The following is a 16,073-nucleotide window of genomic DNA, read 5'->3' on the forward strand; positions in this document are numbered from 1 at the left end:
TAGATAGCCTCATCCACCAGAGGGCAGACAGCAGAAGCAAGAAGAACTACAGTCCTGCAGCCTGTGGAACAAAAACCACATTCACAGAAAGATAGACAAGATGAAATGGCAGAGGTCTATATACCAGATGAAGGAACAAGATAAAACCCCAGATAAACAACTAAATGAAGTAGAGATAGGCAACCTTCCAGAAAAAGATTTCAGAATAATGATAGTGAAGATGATCCAGGACCTCAGAAAAAGAATGGAGGCAAAGATCCAGAAGATGCAAAAAAGGTTTAACAAAGACCTAGAAGAATTAAAGAACAAACAAATAGAGATGGAACAATACAATAACTGAAATGAAAACCACACTAGAAGGAATCAATAGCAGAATAACTGAGGTAGAAGAATGGATAAGTGACCTGGAAGACAGAATGGTGGAATTCACTGCTGCAGAACAGAATAAAGAAAAAAGAATGAAAAGAAATGAAGACAGCCTAAGAGACCTCTGGGACAACATTAAATGCAACAACATTTGCATTATAGGGGTCCCAAAAGGAGAAGAGAGAGAGAAAAAGGACCAGAGAAAATATTTGAAGAGATTATAGTCGAAAACTTCCCTAACATGGGAAAGGAAATAGCCACCCAAGTCCAGGAAGAGCAGAGAGTCCCATACATGGTAAACCCAAGGAGAAACATGCTGAGACACATAGTAATCAAACTGGCAAAAATTAAAGACAAAGAAAAATTATTGAAAGCAGCAAGGGAAAAATGACAAATAACATACAAGGGAACTCCCATAAGGTTAACAGCTGATGTCTCATCAGAAACTCTACAGCCAGAAGGGAGTCCCATGATATACTTAAAGTGATGAAAGGGAAGAACCTACGACCAAGATTACTCTACCCGGCAAGGACCTCATTCAGATTCGATGGAGAAATCAAAAGCTTTACAGACAAGCAAAAGCTAAGAGAATTCAGCACCACCAAACCAGCTCTACAAGAAATGCTAAAGGAACTTCTCTAAGTGGGAAACACAAGAGAAGAAAGGAACCTACAAACACAAACACAAAACAATTAAGAAAATGGTCATAGGAACATACATATTGATAATTACCTTAAACGTGAATGGATTAAATGCTACAATCAAAAGACACAGGCTTGCTGAATGTATACAAAAACAAGACCCATATATATGCTGTCTACAAGAAACCCACTTCAGACCTAGGGACACATACAGACAAAGTGAGGGGATGGAAAAAGATATTCCATGAAAATGGAAATCAAAAGAAAGCTGGAGTACCAATACTCATATCAGATAAAATAGACTTTAAAATAAAGAATGTTACAAGAGACAAGGAAGGACACTATATAATGATCAAGGGATCAATCCAAGAAGAAGATATAGCAATTGTAAATGTATATGCACCTAACATAGGAGCACCTCAATACATAAGGCAACTGCTAACAGCTCTAAAAGAGGAAATTGAAAGTAACACAATAATAGTGGGGGACTTCAACACCTGACTAACACCAATGGACAGATCATCCAAAATGAAAATAAATAAGGAAACAGAAGCTTTAAATGACACAATAGACCAGATAGATTTCATTGATATTTATAGTACATTCCATCCAGAAGCAGCAGATTACACTTTCTTCTCAACTATGCATGGAACATTCTCCAGGACAGATCACATCTTGGGTCACAAATCAAGCCACAGTATACTTAAGAAAACTGGAATCATATCAAGCATCTTTTCTGACCACAACACTATGAGATTAGAAATGAATTACAGGGGAAAAAATGTAAATAACACAAACACACGGAGGCTAAACAATACATTACTAAATAACCAAGAGATCACTGAAGAAATCCAAGAGGAAATCAAAAAATACCTAGAGACAAATGACAATGAAAACACGATGATCCAAAACCTATGGGATACAGCAAAAGCAGTTCTAAGAGGGAAGTTTGTAGCTATACAAGCGTACCACAAGAAACAAGAAAAATCTCAAATAAACAATCTAACCTTACACCTAAAAGAACTAGAGAAAGCAGAACAAACAAAACGCAAAGTTAGCAGAAGGAAAGAAATCATAAAGATCAGAGCAGAAATAAATGAAATAGAAACAAAGAAAACAATAGCAAGGATCAATAAAACTAAAAGCTGGTTCTTTGAAAAGATAAGCAAAATTGATAAACCATTAGCCAGACCTATCAAGAAGAAGAGGGAGAGGGCCCAAATCAATAAAATTAGAAATGAAAAAGGAGAAGTTACAACAGACAACGCAGATATACAAAGCATCCTAAGAGACTACTACAAGCAACTCTATGTCAATAAAATGGACAACCTGGAAGAAATGGACAAATTCTTAGAAACGTATAACCTTCCAAGACTGAACAAGGAAGAAATAAAAAATATCAACAGACCAATCACAAGTAATGAAATTAAAACTGTGATTAAACATCTTCCCACAAACAAAAGTCCAGGACCAGATGGCTTCACAGGTGAATTCCATCAAACATTTAGAGAAGAGCTAACACCCATCCTTCTCAAACTCCTCCAAAAAATTGCGGAGGAAGGAACACTCCCAAACTCATTCTATGAGGCCACCAGCACCCTGATACCAAACAAGACAAAGATACTACAAAAAAAAGAAAATTATAGACCAATATCACTGATGACTATAGATGCAAAAATCCTCAACAAAATACTAGCAAACAGAATCCAGCAACACATTAAAAGGATCATACACCACGATCAAGTGGAATTTATCCCAGGGATGCAAGGATTCTTCAATATACGTTAGTCAATCAATGTGATAAACCATATTAACAAATTGAAGAATAAAAACCATATGATCATCTCAATAGATGCAGAAAAAGCTTTTGACAAAATTCAACACCCATTTATGATAAAAACTCTCCAGAAAGTGGGCATAGAGGGAACCTACCTCGACATAATAAAGGCCATATACAACAAAATCACAGCAAACATCATTCTCAATGGTGAAAAACTGAAAGCATTTCCTCTAAGATCAGGCACAAGAGAAGGATGTTCACTCTCACCACTATTATTCAACATAGTTTTGGAAGTCCTAGCCATGAGAATCAGAGAAGAAAAAGAAATAAAAGGAATACAAATTGGAAAAGAAGTAAAACTGTCAGTGTTTGCAGATGACATGATAGTATACAGAGAAAATCCTAAAGATGCCACCAGAAAACTACTAGAGCTAATCAATGAATGTGGTAAAGTAGCAGGATACAAAATTAATGCACAGAAATCTCTTGCATTCCTATACACTAATGATGACAAATCTGAAAGAGAAATTATGGAAACACTCCCATTTACCATTGCAACAAAAATAAAATACCTAGGAATAAACCTACCTAGGGAGACAAAAGACCTGTATGCAGAAAACTATAAGACACTGATGAAAGAAATTAAAGATGACACCAACAGATGGAGAGATATATCATGTTCTTGGATTGGAAGAATCAATATTGTGAAAATGACTATACTACCCAAAGCAATCTACAGATTCAATGCAATCTCTATCAAATTACCAATGGCATTTTTTACAGAATTAGAACAAAAAATCTTAAAATTTGTATGGAGACACAAAAGACCCCAAATAGCCAAAGCAGTCTTGAGGGGAAAAAACGGAGCTGGAGGAATCACACTCCCTGACTTCAGACTATACTACAAAGCTACAGTAATCAAGACAATATGGTACTGGAACAAAAACAGAAACATAGATCAATGGAACAAGATAGAAAGCCCAGAGATAAACTCACACACCTATGGTCAACTAATCTATGACAAAGGAGGCAAGGATATACAGTGGAGAAATGACAGTCTCTTCAATAAGTGGTGCTGGGACAACTGGACAGCTACATGTAAAAGAATGAAATTAGAACACTCCCTAACACCATACACAAAAACAAACTCAAACTGGATTAGAGACCTAAATGTAAGACCTGACACTATAAAACTCTTAGAGGAAAACATAGGAAGAACACTCTTTGACATAAATCACAGCAAGATCTTTTTTGATCCACTTCTTAGAGTAATGGAAATAAAAACCAAAATAAACAAATGGGACCTAATGAAACTTAAAAACTTTTGCACATCAAAGGAAACCATAAACAAGACAAAAAGACAACCCTTAGAATAGGAGAAAATATATTTGCAAATGAATCAACAAAGGATTAATCTCCAAAATATATAAACAGCTCATGCAGCTCAATATTAAAGAAACAAACAACCCAATCCAAAAATGGGCAGAAGACCTAAATAGACATTTCTCCAAAGAAGATATACAGATGGCCAAGAAGCACATGAAAAGCTGCTCAACATCACTAATTATTACAGAAATGCAAATCAAAACGACAATGTGGTATCACCTCACACCACTTAGAATGGGCATCATTAGAAAATCTACAAATAATAAATGCTGGAGAGGGTGTGGAGAAAAGGGAACCCTCCTGCACTGTTGGTGGGAATGTAAATTGATACAGTCACTATGGAGAACAGTATGGAGGTTCCTTAAAAAACTAAAAATAGAGTTACCATATGATCCAGCAATCCCACAACTGGGCATATGCCCAGAGAAACCAATAATTCAAAGAGACACATGCACCCCAATGTTCATTGCAGCACTATTTACAATAGCCAGGTCATGGAAGCAACCTAAATGCCCATCGACAGACGAATGGATAAAGAGGATGTGCTACATATATACAATGGAATATTACTCAGCCATTAAAAGGAACGAAATTGGGTCATTTGTAGAGATGTGGATGGATCTAGAGACTGTCATACAGAGTGAAGTAAGTCAGAAAGAGAAAAACAAATATCGTATATTAATGTATATATGTGGAACCTAGAAAAATGGTACAGATGAACCGGTTTGCAGGGCAGAAATTGAGACACAGATGTAGAGAACAAACAAATGGACACCAAGGGGGGAAAGCAGGGGGTGTGGGGGTGGTGGTGTGATGAATTGGGTGATTGGGATTGACATGTATACATTGCTGTGTATAAAATTGATGACTAATAAGGACCTGCTGTATAAAAAAATAAATAAAATAATATTCAAAACAAAAAGAATGTTTCAATATTACATAAAGTTAAACTGAAATACAGAAAGAGAGGGATATAACAAAATTTGTTTAACATGTTGATTGTGGGACATGGATTAAGACATTTTTGGCTTTGCAGGCAAGACACTGAATCACACCCATATAGTCATATCCTTACTTGGGAGCAATATTTTTTTCTTTTAAAAAATGTTTATGCTTTATTATAAAAATGCTTGCCACAGAATGTTTAAGTTTGCATCTTTTGATACAGTTAAATTTCTGTTAAGTTTTAAGATATTCTATTATAAAAAGTTCAGACTGAATGTGAATAGCATCCACCAAAACTACTATTCTTTCCAGTGTGGTGTTTTGGTTTCCAGCTAAGACTTTGTCCTTATCATTAACAGATTTATTGCACCATCAGGACAGTGTTAGCCTCTTAACAACTTGCATTCTTTTTCCTCTTTAGTGCAGTCATAGGCCAAATTCCCATTTCCCCATCATTTTTGTCTCCATTGCCTTTAAAGGGAATATTGCATTCTGATAAAATCTGCCAGTGCTGAAGGAGTCATAATTTGGCCATGGAATACACAGACAGTCCCCAGTATGTGATGGTTCGATTTAAGATTTTTTGACTTTATGATGGTGCAAAATATTACACATTCAGTAGACACCATACCTCAAATTTGAATTTGATCTTTTCCAGGGCTAGGGATATGCAGTACAAAAGGCTGGGCAGGGCAGGGAGCTGCAGCTCCCAGTCAGCCACTAGATCATAAGGGTAAACAGCTGAGACACTTATAACCATTCTGTATCCAGCCATTCTGATTTTCACTTTCACTACAGTATACAATAAATTACATGAGATATTCAACCACTTTATTATAAGATAGGCTTTGTGTTAGGTGATTTGGGCCAACTGTAGGCTAAAGTAAGTGTTCTGAGCACGTTTAAAGGTAGGCTAGGCTAAGCTAAGATGATGGGTAGGTTAGGTGTATTAAATGCATTTTTGACTTATGATATTTTCAATTTATGATGGGTTTATCAGGACCCCCACCTCAAATAGAGTAAGATCTGTAAAGACCACCTTCTACTTTGTTTTATATATTTTCCTTTTTCTGCTATCTTTAGACTAATGCCCAGAATAAAAATTTCTTGGATAAATCTGAATAATTCCCCTACAAACAAATTATTTTCACAGAAAAGCACGTGTAAAGTGCCTCACTGAGACTGTTCGACATTTCTTTCTATGAACACAGTTGCTCCTTGACTATGTCTGTTTCACAGAACCAGTCACAGCTAACCCAATGCCGCCTCTCTGCCTCTCACTCCACATAGTGATTGCTTGTATCTCACTTCCTAGAACTGTTTATTATGCCTGGCTTTACATCTTTGAATATACTTGCATGTTTTCTCATGTTTTGTCTTCCTCACTAGATTAGAAATGTCTCAATATTAGACACAATAATTTCCAATCAGGGATGGACTATTATTTGCCTGCAGATCTCTGAATTCAAATGAAATCCTTTCAAATCCCTTCCTTCCAATTCCCAGAACCCGATTCTAGTTCAGGCACTCATTCTCTCTCGCCTGATTACTGTAATCATCTTCTAATGATTTACCTGGCCTTTGGTCTCTAACCTCTGGCAATTCATTGCTGATTTCCTTCCTAGTCATCTTTCTAAAGCACAGTTCTGCTGGTGTCACTGCCTAGCTTAAAGGCCTTTGATGGCTCCCCACTGCTTACAAAATAAAATCCCCAGCCTTTACAATCTGGTCCTATCTTCCGTTTCTAACCCCATTCCAGCCACTTACCCTTCCTACTCTGTATTCTATGAGCTATTAATTGTTTACCAAATACATCTTTGCACATTTCCATCCCCTGTCTTTATTCATTTTCTCTCTTCCTCAGATGGACTTCTCCACTTATTCATATCTTGCTCTTCAATTATGATCCAGCTCAATTGGATCACCTCTTAACACCTTTCTTGCTGTCCCTAGTCAACTTGTTTCTTCTTTCCAGAGCATGTTGTTTATGACTCAGTTGTAGCACTTACCATCTGCTCTGTACTCCAGAGGTGGATCTATCTCTGTCTCCCATTTATACTGTGAGCAACTTGAGTGCACGGTTGATGATTTATTCATCTTTCCATGGCCACGGCCTGGCAAGTGGAGTGGTAGAAGGAGAATAATTCTTCCTGGGAAAGAAGAAAATATTTCTAATGACATAAGGGAGGGGAAGTTTCCAGCCTGTTTCTTGGAAGAAGTTCAAATTTTAAAATTATAGACATTCACCGTACCTGAAATAACTTCCTGGAATTAGAGTTCAGAGCCCTTCTGATAAAAAACCATTCTTTCTAGAAGTCAAGTTTGTAACTTGTGAAACATGAAAGTTAAGTCTCTCAACCAGCCTTATCAAACTCAAAAATCTACACGCTGTGTTCAGCCACCAATTATGTATCTTCTGTGCAACCCTGCTAGCTATTAGAATTTACTAAAAGGAAATTCTATATGTAAATCAATAATAACTGTGATCTCTTAAAACCAAACAAAGGCCAGTCTTGAAAATTCCCTGGGCAGACAAAACCAATTTAGTCATTTCTTGCTTATGCCTTTGGAAATTATAAACAAAACTTGAACTGTTTCTCACGGTTGATATGAGGCAACCACTGAAAATTCTACTATTTTAACCAATCACTATGAAGAAGAAACAGTGACGGCCTTTTCACTATATAAGCTGCTTTATAACAATATATCCCTGAGCCTCACTCCATGTTTTGGTTTGAGTGATTCTAGTTTGCAAACTGTTTTTTGGTGTGTGCACAATACCCTTTCACTAATTACTACTTCAGTGATATATTGGTTTTACTTCAGCTGTTTGCGAACTTTTGACAATCAATGACACGTTATTGTCCTGGGATCTATATCTACTCTTGTCACCACTAGTCAACTGGCACGTGGCTTTCAGGACACCAACCGTCAGGGACAGCTCCGTAATTACTTGTTATTCCTTGAGTCGAACGATTCCGGGCGCATGGTGGTTACTTAGCCTTCATTCACCATTTGATTCTGTGCCAGCAGGTCGTCCGGGTGCTTGGCCACTGGCACCGCCGAACCTGGCACCAGGATCGTGGCCTCTCCCAGTCAACGCTGGACCGAGAGAAGCCAGCAACCCCAGCTGGCGGGGAACGAGGGCTGAAGTTGGAGAAGGAGGACGCGCAAAGTCCCGCCCGCCGAGCGCCGCGACGCCTGGTGGGTATTAATAGGGAGAACCTCAAGGCCGCGGCCCCGCCGAGCCTCAGGCGCCCTGACGTCGCCCGTGTGAGCTCGGGGCGGACCCAAGCGGCCGGGCCCCCTTCCATAGTGGCCATGGGGGCGGGGCGGGGCGCGGCGCGCGCCGGCGCGTGGAGGCCGCGGGCAGCGGCGGAGCGCGCGGCAAAGGAGGGGCGCGCGGGGCGGGGACGCGCGGGGCGGGGGCGCGCGGCCGCTGAGGCCTGTGGCGCCGTCACCCGGCAGACTCGAGCGGGTGGAGGGAGGCGCCGCCGGCGAGGCGCGCGGAGACAGATCGGGGCTGCACCGGCTGCCGGTCCACCCTCCCGCCGCCGTCCTCCGGCCCGCGGACCGCGCGGTCCCGTTATCATGTCGTTGAGGCAGCGGCTGGTCCAGCTGGTCGGCAGTTTGCAGGACCCTCAGAAAGTGGCTCGTTTCCAACGGCTGTGCGGGGTGGAAGCGCCGGTGAGCCGCACCGCCACAGCTGCCGCCGACCCGAGGGAGGATGAGAAGGCGGAGGCGCCCCTCGCCGGAGAATCCAGGTGCCGAGAGCGGCAGCTGGGGGCGTCCGGAGGCCCCCCGCCGCCCGGGAGCGACCGCAATCAGTGCCCAGCCAAGCCAGACGGCGGCGGCGCCCCCAACGGCGTGCGGAACGGTCGGGCGACCGAGCTGGGCCCGGCCTCGCAGCGCCGCGCGGGGGTCCTGCGCCGCAACTCGCTGACGGGCGAGGAGGGCCAGCTGGCCCACGTGAGCAACATGCCTCTCTACTACCTGTTCTGCTTCGGCACGGAGCTGGGCAATGAACTCTTTTACATCCTGTTCTTCCCCTTCTGGATCTGGAACCTGGACGCCCTAGTGGGCCGGAGGCTCGTGGTCATCTGGGTGCTGGCCATGTACCTGGGCCAGTGCACCAAGGACATCATCCGCTGGCCGCGGCCCGCCTCGCCGCCCGTGGTCAAGTTGGAGGTTTTCTACAACTCAGAGTACAGCATGCCCTCCACCCATGCCATGTCCGGCACCGCCATACCCATCTCCATGATCCTCCTCACCTATGGCCGCTGGCAGGTAAGGGTCCCTGTCCTCTCCCGGCTCAGCCTAGGGGAGTTAAAGGACTCCGAGCCGTTGTTGCTGTCTGCAGTTATTTGAATTTGGCCCTTCCCCTCCCAAACCTCTCTTCCCACAGGTTTTCACAGTACCCGCAAACAGGCCCTTTTTAGCTTTTAAAAAAATAATGAAACGATGGGGGAAACCTTCAGACTTAGTCGTCAAACTCTATTTTAATAGTAATACCTTTCTTGGAACCTAAAGTAAACACTATTCGTGGAGTAATACATTATCATCGGGCTTTGGTTGAGTTTCTAAGCGATTTTAATTCTTGTGATGCACAGAATATAATTATGATTACTTAATGTAATGTCCTTATAATTAATAGTTGGGTGACTAAGATTCACCCGTTTTATATGGTGCCTTTCGCCAGACTGATTTCTGTTTCAGGCGTAGGTAAAGTCATTGGCTTTATCCCGAGACAATGTTTATGAAACAAACATGGTCGTTCAAGCAATGAAGTAATGAATTTTAAATGAAAGCCACCCTTTGTGGAAGTTAATGGAGCACCGCCTGACTGCTCTTTTAAAGGGGTGTGGTTGCTAATTTGCTGATAGACACAGTTTAATTAGCTTTTGGATCACTGATCTGAACTATCACTTTGAGCTACAGTATTATTATTGAATTAGCTTTACAAATGGTTTTAAAGTTATTCTTAAAATTAGGGTTCTTGGTCAGACTAGTGGGTTTGTAAAAATGGTAAATACGACAGCAAGATCAGCCTGACAGCTGGGGATGAGTTTTTAACAGTAAACTTTTATATTTTGCCTACTTCTTCTGGCCTCCCATTTTTCAGTTTTTCATGGCCTGTAAATGTTACTTAGATTTAAAAGCTAATTCTTTTTTTATATAGAAGCAAAATTTATTCTTAGACTGATATTTTATCTGTCTTTCTAAAATTCTTATTTTAAAAAGTATAGTTGGTTTACAATGTTGTGTTAGTTATCTGCCTTTTAAATTGTAAGGAGGTTTGTTCATTCTGCAGACCAGTTCCTTAATTTAAGAATAAAGTTAATAACTATGAAGAATCTAAAGAATCAGACTTCCTTGATTTTTTTTCCATTACAGCACAAAATCATCTCACACTGAGAAATACACATTCTGTATAAAACTCCATTATGGTAAGCTTACTTATCTCAGGCTTAATTTCAGTATAGATAAACCCTTGTCCTCATGGACATTTCTGTGCAGTGCATCTCTCTTACAGGAACATGGAAAGTATGTAATGTAAATAGTAAGAATGGCAGAATTATGAGGGAAGAGTACAATGAACAGTTTTTTTTTCCTGTTTAACCTAAGGAGATACACAGTAATATTCAGATTGTAAATTAGTGCTGCCTGTTTTGCACAATAGATAAATATCTCAAGTTTATTTAATCTAAATGCTTCAGAATTTAAGACTGTCATTGACTTATCATATTAACTGGTTAGCTAATGATGTTTCTCTTATTTTTATGAGATTTTCCAGATTCCATAATGATAGAGCCTTTTGTAACTCCTCGTTGAGTAGCTATGTTGCAAGCTATTAATATTAGCAGTCCAAGAAAGAGAAAGTAGTTGTTGCTCATCATTCATTCAGAACACATGCTAACCGGAAGTCTGAAAACAGTACTGCTGGATTGTTTATGGGATGCAGCTATCAATATTTTAACACTTCAGGGTTATTTGAATTATCAGAATATGCTTACATTACAGTTTTTGAACAACCTAGTATATTTAATTCAAAGTTTGAGGAATTTATATGTCATACAGTTTTAGAATTTGAGCTAGACAGGACTTTAAAAATCACCTAGTCTCAAACTGTCATTTTACAGATATGGAAACTGACCAGTTACATTAGAATTAATCTTGGAAAATTGTTTCTTCTTTTACGTGTCCACTCTAAGTTTGAATAAACTTCCAAAATTTGAATGATTGTCTTTGGTTAGTTGTTCTTTTTTTTTTTTTTTTTGCGATGCGCGGGCCTCCCACCGCTGCGGCCTCTACCGTTGCGGAGCACAGGCTCCGGACGTGCAGGCCCAGCGGCCATGGCCCACGGGCCCAGCCGCTCCGCGGCATGTGGGATCCCCCCGGACCGGGGCACGAACCCGTGTCCCCTGCATCGGCAGGCGGACCCCCAACCACTGCGCCACCAGGGAAGCCCTGGTTAGTTGTTTTGAAAGAAAGACTCCCGTACATGAAAGTTCTGTGTTTATAAATGTTTGGTTGTAATAATGCAGTACAAAAAACCAAAATGACTTTTTAAATTTTTTACTTTTTAAAAAAATCCTTGTTTTGATTGAAAACAAAAGTACCTTCCTTTGCTTAAGGTGTTTTGGTCCTCTTCTCTGCCAATTAGTATTATAGTACTTAGAAGGCTTATATTTCCAGAGTGGGTAATGAAAAAAATATATATTGGAAAGTGGGATAAGAATTAAACAATGCAAGCCTAGTGTTTTTCTAATTAATAGCAGTTTTGGTTGACAGTTGTTTCCATCTGCTTGTGCTCCTACTGCTTATTCAGGACAGGTGTGTTTATTTCTAGTGCCTAGGATGCTGAAACGTCTCTGGAAACTGAGTTATCTCATATGCCATCCCTTTGGCTTGAGACAACTACTTCACTCACTCCTCACTTCATGTTCTTAACTTGAAATCTGGACAAGGTTCACTCACATGGAGCCATTTAAATGAACCTTTTCTGTTTCATTATTCATTTGTTCTTAAAATGACAGTAAGCCAGAAAAATCACTTGGGGCTTCTGTAACGTGCAGTTTCTGCACCTTACCCCCAGAGATTCTGATCCATTAGATAAGTGAGGGGTATTGCATTTTACTGAAATTCCCCAAATATTTTTGAGGAAAAAATGTACTTTCTTCAATCCCTTCAAAAATATCAAGGAAGTCTGATTCCTTAGATTCTTTTTTTTTTTTTTAGTTTTATTTATTTATTTATTTTTGGCTGCATTGGGTCTTCAGTGCTGTGCGTGGGCTTTCTCTAGTTGGAGCGAGCAGGGGCTACTCTTCGTGTCGTACGCGGGCTTCTCATTGCGGTGACTTTTCTTGTTGCAGAGCACAGGCTCTAGGCGCCCGAGTTCAGTAGTTGTGGCACATGGATTCAGTAGTTGTGGCTCACGGGCTCTAGAGCACAGGCTCAGTAGTTGTGCCACATGGACCTAGTTGCTCTGCGGCATGTGGGATCTTCCTGGACTAGGGATCGAACCTGTGTCCCCTGAACTGGCAGGTGGATTCCTAACCACTGCGCCACCAGGGAAGTCCCCTTAGATTCTTCATAGTTATTAACTTTTTTCTTAAATTAAGGGACTGGTCCGCAGAACGAACAAACCAACCTCCAGCCAGGAAAATCAACTCTTGATCCTTAGAATATATTTTATATTTCTACAACATTGCTGTCTCAGTTCTTTTGCAGTTCGATTCTTTGAATCTTGTAAAGATATGTTAATAATACAAAAAGGGAGATTGAAACAGTATGGCTCCAAACAATTATTTGATATGCTGGAAGAATTTTTTCCAGTAATGCAAGATAGAAATTGTTATGGCATTTCTCCAGGTATTAAATACCTTGATCCATTGGCCAAGATAATGATTATTGCTCTCATATTATTTGTTGGAATTTTTTGTAGTCTGAATTGGGAAAAAAAATAAGAAGTAAGGGACATCAGATATTAAGAACATAGTCTTTTGAAGAATAATCTAAAATGAAAAATAAAGCACTCCTTTTGTATTTATGTCTGCATGTTCTTTCCAGAAATAAAAAGTCTTAATTTTTAAATAATATGGCATATAATGAGTTCTAATTATATACTTAATTTAATAACATTAAGCAAGTTTTAGATGAATTTCATTTTTAAAAACTTAGTGACATCTCACATTTTATAGGGTTACCTATAGGTAACCTATAGGTGTTACCTATAGGGTTACCGTTCCCAGCTAGGGCATATGCTTTCACTACTTTTAATAATAATAATAGTTATATTATTATCTTTATTAACATTTATTAAGGTCTTACTATGGGTCAGACATTGTTTGAAATGTTTATTACCTCATTTAGTCTGCTCTTAAAACATCCCAATGTTTGGTCCTACTATTAATACAAGTTTACAGATTAGGAAACTGACATAGAGGAAGGATAAATGACTTAGAGTAACATAGCTAGTGAGTCACAGGCTGTCTTTTTTTTTTTAAATTTATTTATTCATTTATTTTTTGCTGCATTGGGTCTTCATTGCTGCACGCAGGCTTCCTTTAGTTGCAGCGAGCGGGGGCTACTCTTCATTGCGGTGCGCGGGCTTCTCATTGCAGTGACTTCTCTTGTTGCGGAGCATGGGCTCTAGGCGTGCGGGCAGTAGTTGTGGTGCGAGGGCTCAGTAGTTGTGGCTCCCGGTCTCTAGAGCGCAGACTCAGTAGTTGTGGCACTTGGGCTTAGTTGTTCTGCGGCATGTGAGATCTTCCCGGACCAGGGCTCGAAGCCCTGTCCCCTGCATTGGCAGGCGGATTCTTAACCACTGCTCCACCAGGGAAGTCCCACAAGCTGTCTTTAAACTTACAGACAAACTCCAGAGCTTACAGAGAAAACTCTTTTCATATCATACTTTGTGATTTTTAAATAATCTTTGCAATAATAAAATTTTTGAAATAGATATGTGTGTTCTTAAAATACAAAAACAGCTTTTATATACCTTGAGAAAATAATGTGTACATACATGTGCAATAGTGACAAATATTTCTTTTAAACATTAAGTTGTTGACTGAAATCAAATGCTGATTTGATCACCTTTCCTTTCCTCTATCTTCCTAATATAAATAAAAAATTAAGCATAATGAAGTCTTTGGGGAAAAAAAGAACATAAGATATTCCATCATAATGTAGTTTATTGTAGATTAAAAAGGAAGATATCTGTGAGATCATGAAACAATAAAAGAAAGGCAAGACGTAAGAGTTAAAAAAGTAGGTCACAAATGAGAGAGACCAGAAAAGGCTTCAAGAGCCAAGGAAACTGATCATTATAGTAATTCTTGGAAGAAACACAGTTTATTAAAAAATCAAATTGGTTCGCTACTTTATTTCTTTTTACCTAGTATGATACTTGTGTTTGAAATGCACATTTTCCTGATTTTATAAGTACTTATTATTAAATCTTCATTTTAAATTAATTTATTTGAACAGGTAATAGATTGTAGAAAATTCAATATTTATATAAAAATATGAAGAGGAGAGTACAGTTTCTCTTCTTTTTCTGTTCCACAGCTATGAGAATCTCATTTCCAGAGGGATTCATTGTTAGAAGTTTCTTATTTAGTCTTATAGAGATAGTCTTTACTTTTGTAGGCATATATTTATATAGTTTATTTTTCATACAAATGGCAATATACCGTTCTGGACCTTGCTTTTTTAATGTAGAAATATATTGGGGAGATTTTCCTTTTCTTTTACCCAAAAATTAATGAATACTAATTTTGTGCTTGCGATCGTCTAAATGCCTTACATGACTTTTAATCTCCATAAAATCCCATGAGTATTGTCACTGGTTTGCAGAAGAAACTGAGGCAGAGGGAAGATAAGTAACTAGCCCAAAATGACTCTGCAAGTACCTAACAGAGCCTGGATTCAGACCCAGGCAGTTCTGCTATGAAGTGACATTATACTACTGTTATATTGCCTCTCCGTATTAGCATTTTCCATGTTTTATACAGAGAGCTATCTGATTTTTTTCACATGTGCATGATGTTCCAGTATATTAACAGCGTAATTTATTTAAAAGTTGACTATTCCAGTACTGCCAATTCAAAGACTTTCTCTATTTTTTTTCCTATCAGATTGTTGGTATTTTACTAATTTTTAAAAACTATACCTCTTTGGTTTTCTTTTTTTTTCTTTAAGTCCTTGCTCTACCTTCAAATAATGTTACACCATTTCAAGTATAGCAACAGTATACTTCTTTTTTCCCTTTTCCCAACTTTTTTTTTTTTTTTTTTTTTTGCGGTACGCGGCCCTCTCACTGTTGTGGCCTCTCCCGTTGCGGATGCGCAGGCTCAGCGGCCATGGCTCACGGGCCCAGCCGCTCTGCAGCATGTGGGATCCTCCCGGACCGGGGCACGAACCCGCGTCCCCTGCATCGGCAGGCGGACTCTCAACCACTGCGCCACCCTCCCTCCTTTGTATTATTGTTGTCGTACATTTTACATCTACATATGTTACAATACTCAGAATACATTATTATTTTTGTAGAGTGTTCCAGCATTATTTCTAGAAATATTTTTTTCTCCCTTCTTCTCTCACATCATCCCCTTCTGGAACTTCAATCTCATGTATGTTAGATTTGTTTAACACTGGGCACTTGTAAATCACTAATGCTGTGATGATGATGATGACGATGATGAAGAAGATGATGATGATGACTGCAGTGTTTCTGCTCTCTGTGCTTCATTTTGGATAGTTTCTATTGCTACAACTTCAAATTCACTGGTCTTCTGCAATGTCTAGTTTTCTGGTAAACTCATCAAGTAGAATGAGATATGATTTTAGATACTATGTATTTTATATCTGGAAGTTCCTATTGGGTCTTTGGTCTAGTGTACAATTAAATTACTTGTCAGTTTAATCTTTTTAGGCTTGCTAGAGTGGGTCTAGAA

At 39.4% G+C, this 16,073-nt stretch overlaps 1 protein-coding gene across 1 annotated transcript in view; it reads left to right on the forward strand.

The window, feature by feature from the left end:
- Positions 1–8,609: 8,609 nt before the first annotated feature.
- Positions 8,610–16,073, forward strand: part of SGPP1 (sphingosine-1-phosphate phosphatase 1) — a 36,113-nt gene continuing 28,649 nt past the window's right edge. Inside the window, exon 1 of the mRNA XM_082833013.1 lies at positions 8,610–9,405. Within this exon, the coding sequence (XP_082689139.1) occupies positions 8,710–9,405 (696 nt within the window). The 5' untranslated portion in view covers positions 8,610–8,709. The remainder of the gene's footprint in view (positions 9,406–16,073) is intronic.

The sequence above is a fragment of the Leucopleurus acutus genome, assembly GCF_964270905.1.
Source record: "Leucopleurus acutus genome assembly, chromosome: 1".
Taxonomy (NCBI): Eukaryota; Metazoa; Chordata; class Mammalia; order Artiodactyla; family Delphinidae; genus Leucopleurus; species Leucopleurus acutus.